The 15,841-nt window shown below is 49.1% G+C and overlaps 7 protein-coding genes across 7 annotated transcripts; 4 read left to right on the top strand and 3 right to left on the bottom strand.

Moving 5' to 3' along the window:
* Window positions 1–138: 138 nt before the first annotated feature.
* N7500_007300 (uncharacterized protein) lies at window positions 139–2,878 on the top strand (the record flags this gene model as incomplete). Its single annotated transcript, XM_056678444.1, has 8 exons — window positions 139–198; window positions 328–467; window positions 535–1,061; window positions 1,114–1,412; window positions 1,483–1,914; window positions 1,978–2,225; window positions 2,315–2,647; window positions 2,701–2,878. 8 exons carry the CDS (start codon window positions 139–141, stop codon window positions 2,876–2,878), a joined length of 2,217 nt encoding a protein of 738 aa, XP_056533444.1.
* Window positions 2,879–3,002: 124 nt separating this feature from the next.
* N7500_007299 (Cytochrome P450 E-class CYP52) lies at window positions 3,003–3,212 on the bottom strand (the record flags this gene model as incomplete). The annotated part of the gene is made up of 1 exon (XM_056678443.1): window positions 3,003–3,212. The coding sequence occupies one exon, from the start codon at window positions 3,210–3,212 to the stop codon at window positions 3,003–3,005; it is 210 nt and encodes a 69-aa protein (XP_056533443.1).
* A 797-nt stretch (window positions 3,213–4,009) lies between these two features.
* On the top strand, window positions 4,010–5,858 carry N7500_007298 (putative lysophospholipase; the record flags this gene model as incomplete). Its single annotated transcript, XM_056678442.1, has 3 exons — window positions 4,010–5,018; window positions 5,073–5,437; window positions 5,532–5,858. 3 exons carry the CDS (start codon window positions 4,010–4,012, stop codon window positions 5,856–5,858), a joined length of 1,701 nt encoding a protein of 566 aa, XP_056533442.1.
* Window positions 5,859–7,385: 1,527 nt separating this feature from the next.
* N7500_007297 (NmrA family NAD(P)-binding protein) lies at window positions 7,386–8,567 on the top strand (the record flags this gene model as incomplete). The annotated part of the gene is made up of 1 exon (XM_056678441.1): window positions 7,386–8,567. The coding sequence occupies one exon, from the start codon at window positions 7,386–7,388 to the stop codon at window positions 8,565–8,567; it is 1,182 nt and encodes a 393-aa protein (XP_056533441.1).
* A 1,609-nt stretch (window positions 8,568–10,176) lies between these two features.
* Window positions 10,177–11,437, top strand: N7500_007296 (histone chaperone napB; the record flags this gene model as incomplete). The annotated part of the gene is made up of 3 exons (XM_056678440.1): window positions 10,177–10,291; window positions 10,427–11,266; window positions 11,319–11,437. The coding sequence occupies 3 exons, from the start codon at window positions 10,177–10,179 to the stop codon at window positions 11,435–11,437; spliced, it is 1,074 nt and encodes a 357-aa protein (XP_056533440.1).
* Window positions 11,438–11,513: 76 nt separating this feature from the next.
* Window positions 11,514–12,402, bottom strand: N7500_007295 (SNARE domain protein; the record flags this gene model as incomplete). Its single annotated transcript, XM_056678439.1, has 3 exons — window positions 11,514–11,590; window positions 11,697–12,313; window positions 12,368–12,402. The coding sequence occupies 3 exons, from the start codon at window positions 12,400–12,402 to the stop codon at window positions 11,514–11,516; spliced, it is 729 nt and encodes a 242-aa protein (XP_056533439.1).
* A 1,348-nt stretch (window positions 12,403–13,750) lies between these two features.
* Window positions 13,751–15,325, bottom strand: N7500_007294 (uncharacterized protein; the record flags this gene model as incomplete). The annotated part of the gene is made up of 3 exons (XM_056678438.1): window positions 13,751–13,914; window positions 13,970–14,966; window positions 15,023–15,325. 3 exons carry the CDS (start codon window positions 15,323–15,325, stop codon window positions 13,751–13,753), a joined length of 1,464 nt encoding a protein of 487 aa, XP_056533438.1.
* Between the last annotated feature and the right edge of the window lie 516 nt (window positions 15,326–15,841).

The following is a 15,841-nucleotide window of genomic DNA, read 5'->3' as shown; positions in this document are numbered from 1 at the left end:
CTCGATAAAAGCAAATGACCACGTGATCGCAACCGAGCTAGCCAAGGCAGCCAACGGAGCCCAGAATTTGAAGCTTCAAATATTCCATACCTATTTTAGCCATTTTTATCTTACACTATACGCGGTAACTTGAAATCCATGGGGCCCGAGGAATCCAATGAGGAACGCGAGGTGCCAGGCGCGCTGATCCGACGCGCTGTAGGTGCTCCATCATAAGTTGCAGCTTAGAAAAAAAAAAAGAAAAATGCATGTCTAGCCAATCAAATATTAATCATGCATACAGTGCGATCAATGCCGCTTGAGAAAGGTATGCAGCTACAGCTCCAGGTGGCACGATGTCGTGACCCCATCTCACGCTGTCACAGATCCGATGCGATAAACGCACCCCATGTTCCAACTGTCGCAGCTCCAGCATTGCATGCCGATCTACCGGGGAAGGTCAGAAACCGTCAGAGCCCCGGCGACGGGTTTTAATCTCAAATCAATAGTACGAACATGTCCCACAAGCATAGGACACCATTGACTCGACCACAGTGAGAAAAAGATCGATTTGATCGAGGAACGCCTGGCAAGCATTGAAAGTACTCTTAAACAGCTAGCAGGGAATCCATCTCGACCACAGGGCTTCACAGTCCCAAACCCACGCGAGTCTCAGTTCGCTCCTTCGCCTCAGAAATCAACCCCCTCGCAGCCGTCATTCACTCCCCAGAACCATGAAAAGCACAAGGGGTCTTTATATCTGGCGAATCCTACCCTGGATCAGCATGATTCTAGCTCTGGCTTTGAGGGCAGCTCATCCTTGACTGCCCATGGGGCCTACGCGAGTGCGTTCCTTGAATCTGCTGTGTCCAAAAGCTCACCGCAGGTCTTATCCAGTCCGAAGATCAATGCAGCTCTCTCATCGCTGAAGCAGCTTGTCGGGATCCAGAACCAACGGCGAGAAGCGGACATGCAGGGGATTCGACCCACCAAGAATGCGAGATTACGCGTTAAATACGACATTCGTGATCTAGAGATGCCACCTCTACCATTGGTTCTAGACATGCTGAGAAAGATTCAAGGTACGGTTCAATCCAAAGAGATGTTTCCATACTCCTATCCTTACCTATTTAGAATCACCACCGGCCTGCTTTTGTGGCTATGCCCCTTTCCTCAGTGTGAAATATTTTACCGAAAAATGCCGTGAAGTTTACTTCTGCATAGACGATTACACCGATGCGGCGTTTATCATAACCAACTTTTGTCTCTACGGCATTTTTTACGAATATGGTGGCATGGAAAATGGTCCTTCTATACGGGCACAGCACCAGAACTACATTGAGATGTGTCGCGGCAACCTGGAGACAGCGCTTGCCAATTTGAATATCATGATGCCTGCAACCCATGAATCGATTATGGCGTTAGCTGTAGGGGTGAGTCCTCGTTTCCATCTTAATTTTGTTTAGAATATACCCTATTCGGCGTCCTTACTTACAAACACAGGCTATGCATGCACTCGAAATTTCCAAACCATCGGTTGGCTGGACGCTAGCATCAATAGCCATGAATCTGTGCCAGACACTCGGATATCATCGCTTAATCTCAATGGAACACGACCCCGTACCAGTCCAACAACAAAAGCAGCTTCTATTCTGGTCTGTCTACACAATGTTGAACATGCTGTCCCTGCGTCTAGGACGTGCTTCGCCCATCCAAAACTACGATATCAGTCTACCAATACCCGATGAGAACTCAGATGTCGTCTACCCATGGGGACACGTCTGCATGTTGTGGACTAAATGTGCAATTATACAAAGTGAAATTTACCAATATTTGTATAGCCCAGAAGCGTTGCAGAAGCCAGAAAGTGAACGAGTCACACATGCACGCAGATTAGGTGCTGAGATGCAGTCCAAGGTTATGGTACCGTTTGAGGTATATCCCCACCCTCGATTGGGTCATGATTGAGTCAAGGAGATGCTAATCTGAAACATGCAGGAATTCATCTCGTCTGGTACCAAAATATCCGAGATCGACCACATGTACCTCGCAACTGACAAGGTCAGCCGGCTGGCCATCATGACCTTAATTTACCGAGCAATTCCAGCGTCAACAGACTCCGGCACTGGCGCTACTTTCATACCCGAATGCATCGAGACAGCTCGAGAAGCATTGGAAGTCCACCGACAATGTGTTGCAGCGCTCAACGAGACCGACGATTTCATGAAAATATCCTATATGCACTGGTACGCATTCCGAAACAAAAAAAAACCGTCATCCATGATGCGATGGCCATACAATCTCGGACAAACAAATTCTCACAAAAGAAATATAGGGGCATCCTCCTATCCCCCTTCGTCCCCTTCATCGTACTATTCTGCAACATAATAACAACCTCCAACGCCGACGACCTCTCTCTACTCGAAGAGTTTATCGCCTCCCTCCAACCCCTGTGCGCTTTCTCCCAATCCATCGACCGACTGCACACCCTGTGCTCAGTGCTTGGCACTGTCGCACGCCTTTACTTCGAAGCCAACACCCGGACGCAAGAAGCCGCAGATCAAGACCAAAGTCTCGCTGAGGTCGGTCATGAATTCGATGTTTATCTCAGTGCACTCGGATTGGCACCTCCAACCTCTATGAACCCCCGAACAGCGGTGGTTACCCGGTCGGAAACTCGCAAGGATACTTACAGACAGATAATCCTACTATGCATGTCAGTCCGGCGGAATTGTCACAGCAACAAGTGGGTGGGTTCTCGGCGCCGGTCGAACCATCTCAGACGCAGGGACAGGGCTCGGGGACTGCTGCACAATTGGGAAATTGGTTTTGGGGAAACCAGTATATGATGGGGCTTTTGGAGGAGGATTTGTCGCAGGTCAATCCGGGGTGGTCGTGAAGAGACTACCGAGTGGTCATCTTAGGCTACATCTTGCTCACTAATCGTCTTACTTTCTCTAAGATACCTAGCTGGTATTATTGTTAATATGAATCTCGACTTCTAGACCCCGGTGATGTCTAAGCTACGTATTTCCCTTTCGATCCAGCAATACCTTGCATCCTTCTGCGCTCATAGCCACAATCGTTAAAGCCTGCTTCTCCTCGCCAGGTGGAACACTAGGTGTTTTAGGTGGCAACCTGAGCTCTGGGAACGTTTGAATGATTCGTACGATTGCACGGGAAGCTTCTGTTAGTGCAAATTCCTCTGCTAATTTAGCCAGCACAAGATCCATATCCTTGATTCACCTAATTCACTTACTGTGTAGACTTGTCCTTGGCCCTCCAAGAAAAGGCATGAATCCCCAACCTATACCATCTAGCTCTGGGCCCAGCCATCGTTCCGGACGGAAGCTGTTTGCGTCTTCACCGTACGAGCTTTTCAGTCAATGCATCTGGTTGACTGAATAGCCTACCCTGTGTATTTCGGTATAAGCTCCGGGGATCTACCAGTAGGGTCTCCATCGCTCGGGAGGAACGTCGTTTTAGTCGCAACACGAACGTTGACTGGAAGTTGCGGGTATAGTCGTTGAGCTGCAAAGTCACAATGAGTTACATCTCAGTTGCAGGATTGTAATGCTGTTCTCATCCAGTCACTTGCCAGCATGTTCTTCAGCACGACCTAAGAAAGTGGTTGCAGACTTTACTTTCTAATTTAACATTGAAGGGCCCTAATCTTTGGCAAAGATGCAACCAATATCATTCCCGACCACCACATGAGATATCGGAGTCCGCCAATACTCCGGGATCACGGTGGAGACAGTCTTAAATTAGAATTGACCAATGAGAGGGACAGTACGTAATGCGATCGGGGTCAATTGGAGTCAACAGAGTCCATCATCTCCATATACTTGACCTTAAGCTTTTCACGGATTTGAACTTTCAACTTTCCAAAAATCCCTCTACATGCCCAGTCCACATAATCACGACTCACCGTGAATGTCCTGACGAATTAAAACCTTGACTCAATATCAAATCTTCTTGAAATCACCGCAAGAAATCAAACAATACGAATAATAACAGAAACTCCATCATGATATCTGCCAGCCTGAACCCCAGCAACACAGAAACCAAAATGGCCATCCCAGAGCTGGAAGCAGCCGAAGCCGAAAAACCCGCCCAAGAGTCACGCGTCCTGATCATCATGACCGGCGGCACAATCTGCATGCAACCCTCACCAGCCGGCTTCGTCCCAGCACGGGGGTTCCAAGAGAAATGCATGGCCCCAGTCCCAACCTTCAACGACGGTTCAGCCAGCGCAACGATGGACGTGGTCGCCAACGCCGCGCACGAAATCAAAGAACATCCAAGTCTACGCACGCCAATGACCGCCTACGGGCGACAGGTGCGGTATACTGTTTTCGAGTTTGAAGAACTGCTCGACAGCAGCTCGATTGATGCAAGGGGCTGGACTCAGATCGCCGAGGCGATCGAGCGGAATTACACGCTTTTTGATGGATTCGTTGTCCTGCATGGAACGGACAGTCTGGCGTATACGTGCTCGGCGCTCAGCTTTATGTTGCAGAATCTTGGGAAGCCGGTTGTTCTTACTGGGTCGCAGGCGCCGATGCTTGAGCTCCAGAATGATGCTACGGATAATCTGCTGGGGTCGTTGGTTGTTGCAGGTCATTTTATGATCCCGGAGGTGTGCTTGTATTTTAATAATCGGTTGTTCCGGGGGAACCGGACGACGAAGGTTGCGGCGAGTGATTTTGCCGCGTTCGATGCGCCAAATTGTGCTCCGTTGGCTGTTACGAATTCTATGCGGACGAATGTTAATTGGGATAGGGTGCATCGTCCTACGAGCCTGGAGCCGTTTAGTATTCAGACCAATCTGGATACGACGCATGTTGCTTGTCTGCGGATCTTCCCTGGTATCAAGCCGGAAATGGTGGACGCGGTGCTGAAACTGGATGGCTTGCGCGGGTTGATCCTCGAGACGTTTGGCGCGGGCAATGCGCCCTCTGGGCAGGATAACGCCATGATCAATGTCTTGGCCAGTGCCATCCAGCGGGGGATTGTTATCGTGAACGTCACGCAATGTAAGTTACGTCCCCGTGGCTTGGCAGAAAAGGATATACTGATGTATCGTCTAGGCCTCACGGGCAGCGTCAGTCCAGTCTATGCCACCGGCATGAGTCTCTCTCGAGCAGGAGTTGTAGCGGGACTTGACATGACAACCGAAGGAGCATTAACGAAACTCGCCTATCTCCTGGCGCTCCCCGAATCCACCCCGGAATCCATCGCCAAACAAATGTCAGTATCTCTCCGAGGAGAACTCACCGAATCATCATTGCCTATCTTCCGACACCCGGACGGCGCACTCCCCGAGCGCATCCAGACACTCACCTCCATGGGATATGCCATTGCCCTCGGCGACTTGGAGAAGGTCCAAGCCATCACCAAGACCGAACACCACTGGCTCCTGAACGACGCCGACTATTCCGGCAACACGCCCATCGTAAGCAATCATCCCATCTCACCCGTCCCCCCTGTTTCTTGTCTCACCCTATCTCTACCATCCCTTATCTTGTACACCACTAACCCCAACACAGCATCTAGCAGCCACTTCCCCATCCCTCCAAATCCTCCATTTCCTCCTATCGCAAGGCGGCTCCGTGCACCTCCGCAATCGCGCCGGCCGCACCCCGCTCTTCCTGGCCGCCAACGCCGGCCTCTCGGAACACACGCTCCTCCTCCGCAAATCCGGCGCTCATCTCCATTCAGACGAGCGACCCGCCGCCGAACTGCTAGCACGTCATCGTCCCTTCGTCTGGGGTATGGCTGGCGTTGGGCCGAAAGAGATCAGTCAGCGGGAGATGGAGGAGGAGTGGGAATGGGATGCTGGGAAGAATCAGATGATTCCCGGGTCGGCGCCTTAGGGTGTTTTCGTGGGAAGTCCGGGGTTTAAACTCAGACCGGACTGGATTGAGGGGTTTGGGGGGTTGGGGTTTGAGTTTAGGCGTTGTACGGAGTAGACGGAGTATCCGGAGTACCTTGGATGCATCATTCGGGGTATGTTTATGGATTGGCCTCATGGGTCTGTCGGTGTCTGTTTTGGGGAGAATACTTTGAAAGTGTGTACGGAGCACGGAGTACTCCGAATAATATAGAATATTATAAACAGAGTCGATTGTCCATCCGAAATCGCATTCCATTTCCGGTTAGATAAATATCATCATTCTACTCACATTGCCTGTTTTTAGCTGTTGCACCATCACCAGGCTGTAATACGGAATTTCATCCGCGGAGATCAACCCCTGCCGTAGCTGGGATTGAGCCACTAAGTGGGGAAGATAACACGATTTTTTTTGCTTTTTGCTTTTTTTTTTTTCTTTTCCGGGGTTTGATTGTTGGTTGTATTTATACAAGGCTCTTACTGCCAAGGTAGGGATATAGAACGTTGAGGTTCTAGATTTATAAGTTGGGCAAGACCTCCAACGATGTACTAGTACTTCGTTGTGGTGGGGTCAAGATTTGCTTTTTTTTTCTTTGCTTTTTTCTTATACCCAATGTATACTCCATGTATATACCCTATACGGAGTACGTACGTGTATAAGAGTATCTCCAATATTGCCCCATCGATCGCGAGAATAATCTCATTGCAGGAAATGATGTGATGGGCTTTTTTGCGGGGTTCAGGCACTAAATTGCTTCCTGTTTCTGAAAAAAATTCTCAAGGTACCTGGCCCGTAGACGTATCGGGTGAAATGGCAAGGTAGCACGTCAATTGATGCCAAGGTCCCAACACCATACAAGCACTAGCCCCCTTGGAGTAGGTCGATAGATATGGACACGTGAGCCTGTCCCTGGCAGCCAGTGGAACAGAAGGTCACCTGCGCGATTTAGGGGAACGGTTCCGCTATGGGTATATCAAGGCTTGGCATAGATGTATAGATGTATAGAGGTTGGAGTGTAGGGGGGTGTCAGTGTAGAAGTGCAAGGGAGAATAGAAGATGTATTCGATATATGACATATAAGAAAGAGACCGAGTCTACAAGTTCCCGAGTTGATCTTCCCGTGCTGCCGAAATTGCCTGCCGATTTACGTAAAACCCAGAGACCGCACTGTGGATTTTTTTTCTTTTTTCGTTTTTTTTCTTTTTTTTCCCTGATTTCTGGTCATTTTTGGTATAAGTTCGCAGATTTCGAGGAAAGAGGATAGAATATATAGGAAAGATAGAAGAGCAACCTGGGAATATAAAGACAGTCTTATCTTATCCTCTCCGCGTTTGAAATTATTAAAATTGCAGATCCGAAAAAAGAAGTGTAAGGTCTGATCGCGCTTTTCAACCTCTACCCCACCATCGCAAAGCCCTTCTCGCCAAGGCTTACTCCAGATTTCTCTTTTATCTGTCCTCCTGCCCTCTGGAACTTTCTTCCCTATACTTCCCCCTCCCATCAACCCGAATGACACAACCCCAGAAGACCATTGCCGTGGTCAACGCGACAGGCCGACAAGCGGCCTCACTGATCCGCGTCGCGTCCGCCGTGGGGTACTCAGTGCGCGCGCAAATCCATTCCCTGAAAGGCGTCATCGCACCAGAACTCCAACAACTCCCCAATGTGACCCTCCTGCAAGGCCCGCTCCTCGGCAACATCGCCCTGATGGACGAACTCTTCAAAGGCGCCCAACTCGCCTTCATCAACACCACTTCCCAGTCCGGCGACGAGGTAGCCATCGGCCGCGACTTGGCGGATGCCGCAAAACGATCCGGCTCAATCCAGCATTACATCTACAGCAGTATGCCGGATCATTCTGTTCACGGGCCATGGCCTGCTGTCCCGCAGTGGGCCCCCAAGTTCACCGTCGAGAACTATGTCCGTCAGCTCGGCATGCCGGCGACCTTTGTCTATGCCGGTATCTACAATAATAACTTCACGAGCTTGCCGTACCCGCTCTTCCAGATGGAGCTTCTGGAAGACGGGAGTTTCGAATGGCGTGCGCCGTTCGATCCGGAAATCCCGTTGCCGTGGCTCGATGCCGAGCATGATGTTGGCCCGACCCTGTTGCAGATCTTCAAGGATGGTACGAAGAAATGGAACGGTCATCGGTTAGTACAAAGAAAACCCTCCTTCCGATCTCGGACGACGGATCCCCGTCGGGAGTCCGTGGCTTGGAGAATACCCCGGGAAACCAAAACAAAGAAATCAGCTAACACCGACTTCTCGCTTAGCATTGCGCTCACATTTGAAACGCTCTCCCCGCTCCAAGTGTGCGCGGCCTTCTCCCGTGCCCTGGACCGTCCATGTCGGTACGTCCGCTCGCTAAAGATCGAGATCAAGGTCAATATCCCCCCGGGATATCGAGAACAGCTCGAGGCTCTGGAGGAGCTGTTTGGCAGATGTGGTGCCCCGTACTTCCCGCAGCCGGAGTTCTCACAGCCTGCCGCTGGCTCACCAAAGGGTCTTGGACCTGCGGGTGGAAAGGGCGCTGGTGCAGGTATGATGCAAGGACCTGGCGGTGTTGTCTCGCTGCGGGTGACAGATGAGTCTCGACATCTGTGGCAGGGCTGGCGCGATATGGAAGAGTATGCGCGTGAGGTGTTCCCTGTAGAAGAAGAGGCAAACGGTCTTGACTGGATGGTTTGAGAAGTTTGTTCTATGTGATTTGCTTTTGTGGCTCTAGCCTTGTCTTTTTTCTTTTCTTACGACAGTTCGATCTGGGCAGAGATGTGCATGGTGATGTGTTCTGTGCATGTTGAACTGCCCTTTCTGTTTTTCTTCTTAATCATTGCATTCTTGGCGAACGGGCATGGGATATACGGACTTTCATGACTTAACCTCGGTTCTTAATCGGAAGATGCTTGGGGGTAGCATTGGACGAGGATTCATTTTGCTTTGTGATTTGGTTTGGGTTTGGATTTGATATCTGATCCAACCTGAAAAAAAAGTTGTTTGTTTTTGCTTTGCTTTCCAATATTGCTGTTTTCTTTTTACTTGACTTTCCAGGTTCAATGAACCTCATCCTCAACCCCAAGCTTCGAAAAGAGAAAAACAAAATATGGAATAAGATATCCCGACTCTGGTTACTGGCCAAGAGAAACATTTGCTCAATGCGAATATGCCCACGTTCCACTTTCCAATTTCCACTTCTCCCTTACTATATCCTAGCACCTTGCCACCTCCCTAGGACCGCAATCCAAATCCCGGACCTCATCTCCCGACTCTTTTTCGTCTGAATCGACAACACATAAAGTGCCTCGTGCCCACTGACCCCAATCGACCAGTCCTGCAGGTCCCGTGCGTCCATATTGAAGGTTCACACGCTCGCGCAGACCGCTCCTCTTATCTAACCGACACGAACAAATCAAATGGGAAGTTCATGGACTCGGACCCCGGACAGAAATACAACTCGAGTTGAAAGAGGGGCTATCAAAGACATCAGTCCTCCCTCATGTGAATGTCTCGATATAATTATGCGATATAGGTATACCCTATACTTCCATGAATAGACTCTACCCAAGAGTCAAAGAATGAGGGCCGTCGAAATAGAGTATTTCTTATCTTTAGTTTAGATTTTATGATTGCTTTTTCTTTTATCTTTGGTCCCCGCTGTCTCATCCTGCCGGCGTTGACTTGATTGATCTATTAATTGTGGCTATGTGGCTGTGCGAGTTTATGGATGACCTACAATATAGAGTCTATATAAAGTAAGGTATGGTTATTTAGCAACTATAGAGCCCATGGGCTATTGACCTGACAACCTCTACTGCATAGTACTTGGGAGAGATGTATGCATTGCTCTATTTGAAACTTCTTCTAGACATACAAGCTTTGTTGTCTAGGTGCATATGACAAACAAAATCAAAACATTGAAGATTGAGTCTCTCTATAACCACAACCGTATGAATACCCCTGTCCCAGAATAGAAAAGTACCCACAAGATCAGCGTCAGAGTTTTCTGACCATTTTGGCCTTATGATGTAGTATTGACACCTGAGGCCGATTACCCTGGTAACAACCCCCACCAGGGCAGGACAACGGTGGTACACAAAAATACATTGGGTCTCCGCTGTGGCACCGTGAAACAAGAAGTACCGACAAGTATCGTCGAGTAGCTTCTTAGCTCTTCTCCATGCATAGCTTTTTTTTTTCCCGGTTCCTGAAATACCTTCTTCCCTCTCCTTAATCTTTCCCTCCATTCTTCCTTCTAAAAGTCTTCTGCATTTTTATTTACGACTCTTTCACGAAATACATTATGTCTAACGATCAATCCCTCCTTGAGCGCGTCGAGATGCCTAGCATCCCTGAGGCTGCTATGAAGAAGATTGCTGTCCTCGAGGAGCAATTTTCTCGTGCTGAGGTTGAGCAATGTACGTTGAATTCCTACTTTCCAGTTCTTTTTTTATGGTGGGGGAAGCAAAACAAATTGCAGCGTCTACTCTACCATGGGAATCGCGATTGGAAAGCGTAAACATGGACAAATTGCTAATATACATACTCTACAGTGCGTCACTCTGTCAAGCTCATGGCTCCTTTGATCCAGAAGCGCAGCGAGATCATCAACATCCCCGAGGTCCAGGCTGAGTTCTGGATGCGCGTGTTCGCCAGTGCTCCCCAGGAGATCGACGAGTACATTCTGTCCAGCGATGCCCAGGTCCTCGGCGAGAGCTTGAAGACCATGAACGTCGAGCGATTCGAGCTTGATGCTCAAGGCAATGGCGAGCCCCGCAGTTTGCGTTTCACCTTCGAGTTCAAGACCGGTGATGAGAACCCCTTCTTCACCAACGAGAAGCTCGTCAAGGATTTCTACTGGCGCCAGGAGGTCTCCAAGAACGCCGCTGGCAAGACCCGCACCTGGGAGGGTCTTGTCTCCGAGCCCGTCCGCATTAACTGGAAGAAGGATAAGGATTTGACCAAGGGCATGCTCGATGCTGCCTGCGACCTTGCTGAGGCCGAGAAGAAGAAGGGCGGTGACCGTAAGAAGTTGCCCGAGTACGCTGCTCTTGTTAAGAAGGTTCAGGAGGCCGAGGCTGAGATGGCCGAGGCCGAGGATGACGAGGATGATGAGGACCCCAGCCCCATTGGCATGAGCTTCTTCGGATTCTTCGGATACCGCGGCCGTGATGTCTCTGCTGCTCGGTCCCAGGAGGCTGCCAAGGAGATTGAGGCTCGCTGGGCTAAGATCCAGAAGGGTGAGGAGATCGATGAGGCTGGTGACTCTGACTCCGATGATGAAGAGGAGGAGGACCCCCACGGTCTTGAGGAAATCGACATCTACCCCGATGGAGATGATCTTGCTGTTGCCATTGCCGAGGACCTTTGGCCCGATGCGCTCAACTACTACGGTATGTCGATCCCACACAGCGAGTGAGACGTTTCCGCTAACTTTGACCGCAGTTCAATCCTTCCAGATGGGCGAAGAGCTCGAAGATATGGACCTCGATATGGAGGAATTGGACGGAGAGGACTCTGATGAAGATAGTGAGTCGCGCCCGCGCAAGAAGGCTCGCAACTAAACCATTTGCACCCGAAACGCCAAAACCCCCTTTTGATGATTTTTGCTTTTTTCCTAACCACATGATTTTTGTATTATCACAGTGCAATGAGGAGGATTAATAATAAGACGAGGACGAATATGAGTGCCGCGATACAAAACGAGGACCATGTATCTAGTTGGAAAAGTTAGTTTGAACTTGAGATTCCCATACCACATCAGACCACCCCAGTAGAGATCCAGCATAGATGGAGTAGGCCGAGAAAATGGAGCTGTCTTACCCTCATTCTTGCGTACAATATGTTTGATACGCGACATCCCATTCGCCAATTTCCCCCCAACCCGGTCCGCTAGCGTATCAACCTCATCAATCATGACAGCCTGGTCCTCCAACTCACGACCCATATCATCAGCCTGCTGGCGCAGATTACCAACAGTGCGAAAAACACCATCAAGCTGCTCATCCTGCTCATGCATAAGCTCATATTGTCGCTGCTGCTCCATAGAAGCATAATAATCCTCCCCGCCACGACCGCGCTCCTCCTCCTCAAGCGCCGCATCAAATTCCGTAGGATTGGGCAGCGTGTCAACAGCAGAATTAGAAACAGTCTGCTGCAGCTCCTGGTGCATTTTCTCGACCTCGTCACCGACATCGTCGACGAGCTTGCGCCGTCGCTGCACCTCCTCTAGCTCCAATCCATAGCGGTAGGGGTCTTGTTCGATTGCGCGGACACTTTCGACAAGGTCGTTGAGGTCGGCTGTTAGCTCTGTTAATGTTGTTTCAAGCTCGGAGCGAGCTTGTTTGAGTTCTGGGTTGGATGGGCTTTTAGCTAGCGACCGGATGCGGAGGTATGAGGAGAAGAGCGGCCGGCTGGTTTGTAGTGTTGAGACGACGTCGCTGGTGCGTTGGTGGTTAGTTGGAGTTGGGCTTTAGGGTTGGTGTATAGCTCACGCTTGAACTTGTAGGAAAGGGTCTGCGTGCTCCATGGTTGCGGTGAGGTGTATTGGGTGTGTGTTGTTGATAGTTCTCGGCCCCGGGTTGGTCCACGGGTGAGTCTGGAGCGGTGGAGGCGGGTGTTGCTGACTGATATCTACGGTGGGTCTTTGGGACAACTGCGCATTTTTGGCCTGATGAAAAAGCATTTCTGCCTTGAGATAGACTGCACGACACACAGCCCTGCATTTCGAGGATTTGTCAGGGAAGCAAACATGCGCAAGTCGACAAACAAATACAGCTGCAGACCATTTCGGCTTTGGGCTTATATCTTTAATTTCACTGACAATGCCAGGAACCAACATGGTCTATTCATGCATCTATCTCTGCTGTCTTGCCCTAGAAGCTCAGGGTATTAGGATGGGTCTCGATCGAGCTTTTACCTCGATGTTAGCGAAAATGTCGTTCATGATTCATGCAGCTGTGCTCTAGATCATGTAGTAGCTTGAGTTTTGCTCATGAGAACTACGGAGACCTAGACTTGCTCGACTTCTAGGAATTTCGTCGCTGAGAGTGCTTTGGCTGTTGTTGGCCTTCAGATGTGGTAAGATATGCGCCCAATACTCAAATAGTTGCAATGTGCCAAACCGATCTATAACAAAAGGCCGGCCGCTCAAATCAGCCCTCAACGAAAGTAACCCAGACACCTGAAGCAAGTATTGAGAATGACCGCCTATTGAACCTAACCAGGTGCCGCCTCATCGCGTAACCAGCGCCGTTTTCCATGCTTGGGACTTCCTTTCCATCTGACTACCGTGGTATTACCCTTGCACGGGCGACTACCTACGTATGCCACCCGGCACCTATCTCTTTCATTGGCTATTACCTCGGCTCCGCTTTTGTCGCCATCTCAAAGAAACTATAGGCATACAGTGTGGTACACTAATCTCAATTAATACACATCGATAGAGGGCATCTGCTTATACTGCCGTGAAATATCTTTCTTCTAGAGCTCTTGAGTGGTCTTTTCAGCGGTGTTCTTCGTAGGTTTCTTATCAATCTAATTTTCCTCCTTTCTGGTCTTATATACAGATGATAGCAGCTCCTGTCCGTTCCTACAGGCTTCATGGCTACGTGGGCAAATGCAACCTCAGATAGTCTGGTGTGTTATAATCCAGAGGCTTGAAAGAATTGAAGCAGAAATGTAGGAATATGCAGTTAGTTATAGTTCCAGTTATGCTATTGGGCACTGGCCAATTGATTGGTCTCGCCGTTATGTTTTGTATAATTTCTCATTAATTCATTCATATTGAACCGCCTGGCGCTCATAGTTATTCCTTTAGGCGCTCCCATGTGACATGGTCTATCTAATAACTTCCACCGACTTGCCGGTCTACCTGGTCATTGACCGGCTTTATGGGTATCCTGACTCCTGTGCTCGATGACATCGGAGACCTGCAGAGCCGCATATTCAACATCGTCGGTGATTTTGTTGGTAGTATCCTCCTTATCATCCGCGCGACTAGACTCAGGCATGCGAGCTTTCAAGTAAGCCTCTGTGCCAACTACCAAAACAGTCAGAGCTTCGTATCTCAATATCAAGTCCAGTGTAAAACTCACATAAGACCAGATATGCATACTTGCTGGCCACAGGGAGCCAGATAGTCATCGCAACAATCTGGCCAAAACCCCAATCTGAAAAGTCAACCACTTCGCTGCGTTTAAACTGGTAAAAACACAAACATTCTAGAGATACAGCTGCTAGAAAGAGTAGTTCAACACAAAACGTGAGCATAATTGGTAGCTTCTTGAGCCATTGACCCCAACGTGAAGCAAGCATTTGTCGAACTTTGAACGGAAAATCGCGAGCGCCGAGACGAGTGCAAGTCCTCTGACAAAAGGTCTCAACATTCATCATTTTCACGATATATAACCGAAGCCACAAGATAACATCCAGCCCAAACACAGTCAAACAATACGGATTGAGCAACCCCCAGATAAGCCTGCGCGAGAGCTTTAGGGCATCTTGATCTTCCCGAAGTGGACAATAAATCAGTGGCGGCGCAAACCCACCACAGCTTTCCGGCCACCCGTTATATTTGAAAGTTTCGAGTTGATCAGGCGATGGAAGCTTATGCATCCAGTACAACGCGAACTCAGAAAGGACAATAGTCGTAATAGATAAGAAAAAGACCCAGGCCTCTGTCAAGTGCATTTTCTGGAGACTCCACATACCCATGACAACGGGCAATAGACCAGCGCTGGACACTATTCCTGCCATGCCGTTATTCGCCCAGAGGGAGGGCATGGTGTAGGCTTCAAATATAGTAGTTGACTTCTTAGCGAGTAGAATTGCGGCTTGTGAGGCGATCATGAAAAAGCATTGAGCTTCTTGGAATTCAACGAGGATAACCTTTGTGATGCGGTCATGCTGGTTGAAGAAACGCCGGATTTTGGGGATGATTTTCCCTTTGGTTTGCTTTGTGGGCGGTGTTATCTTGTGAGGCTGCTTTCCTCTGGTACAGAAGGAGTCTAGGAGTGAGAAGATGTGAAATGAGCGGAGGACGATCCAGAAATAGAAGACCATTGCTAGTTGCATCAAGTATGAGACGAAGACCTGTTGATGTAAATTTAGCACGGAAGTTTTCTGTTGGTAAAACTGGAATGACGCACGCCAGGTCCTCCGATGTCTGTATTGACCCCATCTTTGATCTCGAGGCAGGCAGAGCTCCGAAAGTACTGGTTGCCCTTCATGGTGTTGACCTTGAATCCAAAGTTTTCCCCGCCACCTAACTTCCCACAGCCACCTAGATCAGGATATGGGCTCTTGCAGTAGTCCTTCAGACATGTCTCCACGAGATCACTCAAGTTGATGCCGAAGGTGCCTTCTGCTCTGTTCCTGCATTTGCCGAGATTCTCGAAGGACTTAAAGACATGCTTTGGATCAAGACACGGCTCAGTGTAATTGGTGGCCATCGCACTTATAGCATTGGAAATGGAGACTAACAGAAGTAGGAATTTAGCCCCAATGGCGGAGATAATCAAGTAATTTAAACTCCAAAGGCCTGCATGACTTGGATCACTTCAAATAGCTAATTCTTTTACCTAGTTACAAGGCTGACAGCGCCCCGTTAGGACCCTGTCCCGTGTTGCTTGCGTTAGCTTATCCTAGGATGCGGCTGATGTTTGCTGTGATTGGATGGTGGAAGGATCTGCGCCCAACTGGCCCTTGGCAATCTGCCCGGGTTTTTTTCCCAGTGAGGCGATGAAGCAGCCCCTTCATACCTGCTTGCATATCCATAGAAAGCCCTATTACCGTACACATGTACGTGCTTATGCAGCTATGTGCCCTGGGCCATTTAGATACTAGCAGTTATTAGTTTAAAGCACTGCATATTTGATAATATCTATAAATATCATGGAGCCATTTTAGATATACTATGGAGTACGGTGTGTCTTGGCAAATAAGGTCCCAGAAAGGAGCAAAGGCAA

The sequence above is a fragment of the Penicillium coprophilum genome, assembly GCF_028826855.1.
Source record: "Penicillium coprophilum strain IBT 35676 chromosome Unknown utg000004l_segment0_segment0, whole genome shotgun sequence".
Lineage (NCBI taxonomy): Eukaryota > Fungi > Ascomycota > Eurotiomycetes > Eurotiales > Aspergillaceae > Penicillium > Penicillium coprophilum.
The sequence above is the reverse complement of the archived record's forward strand: the minus strand, read 5'-3'. Positions and strand labels throughout refer to the sequence as shown.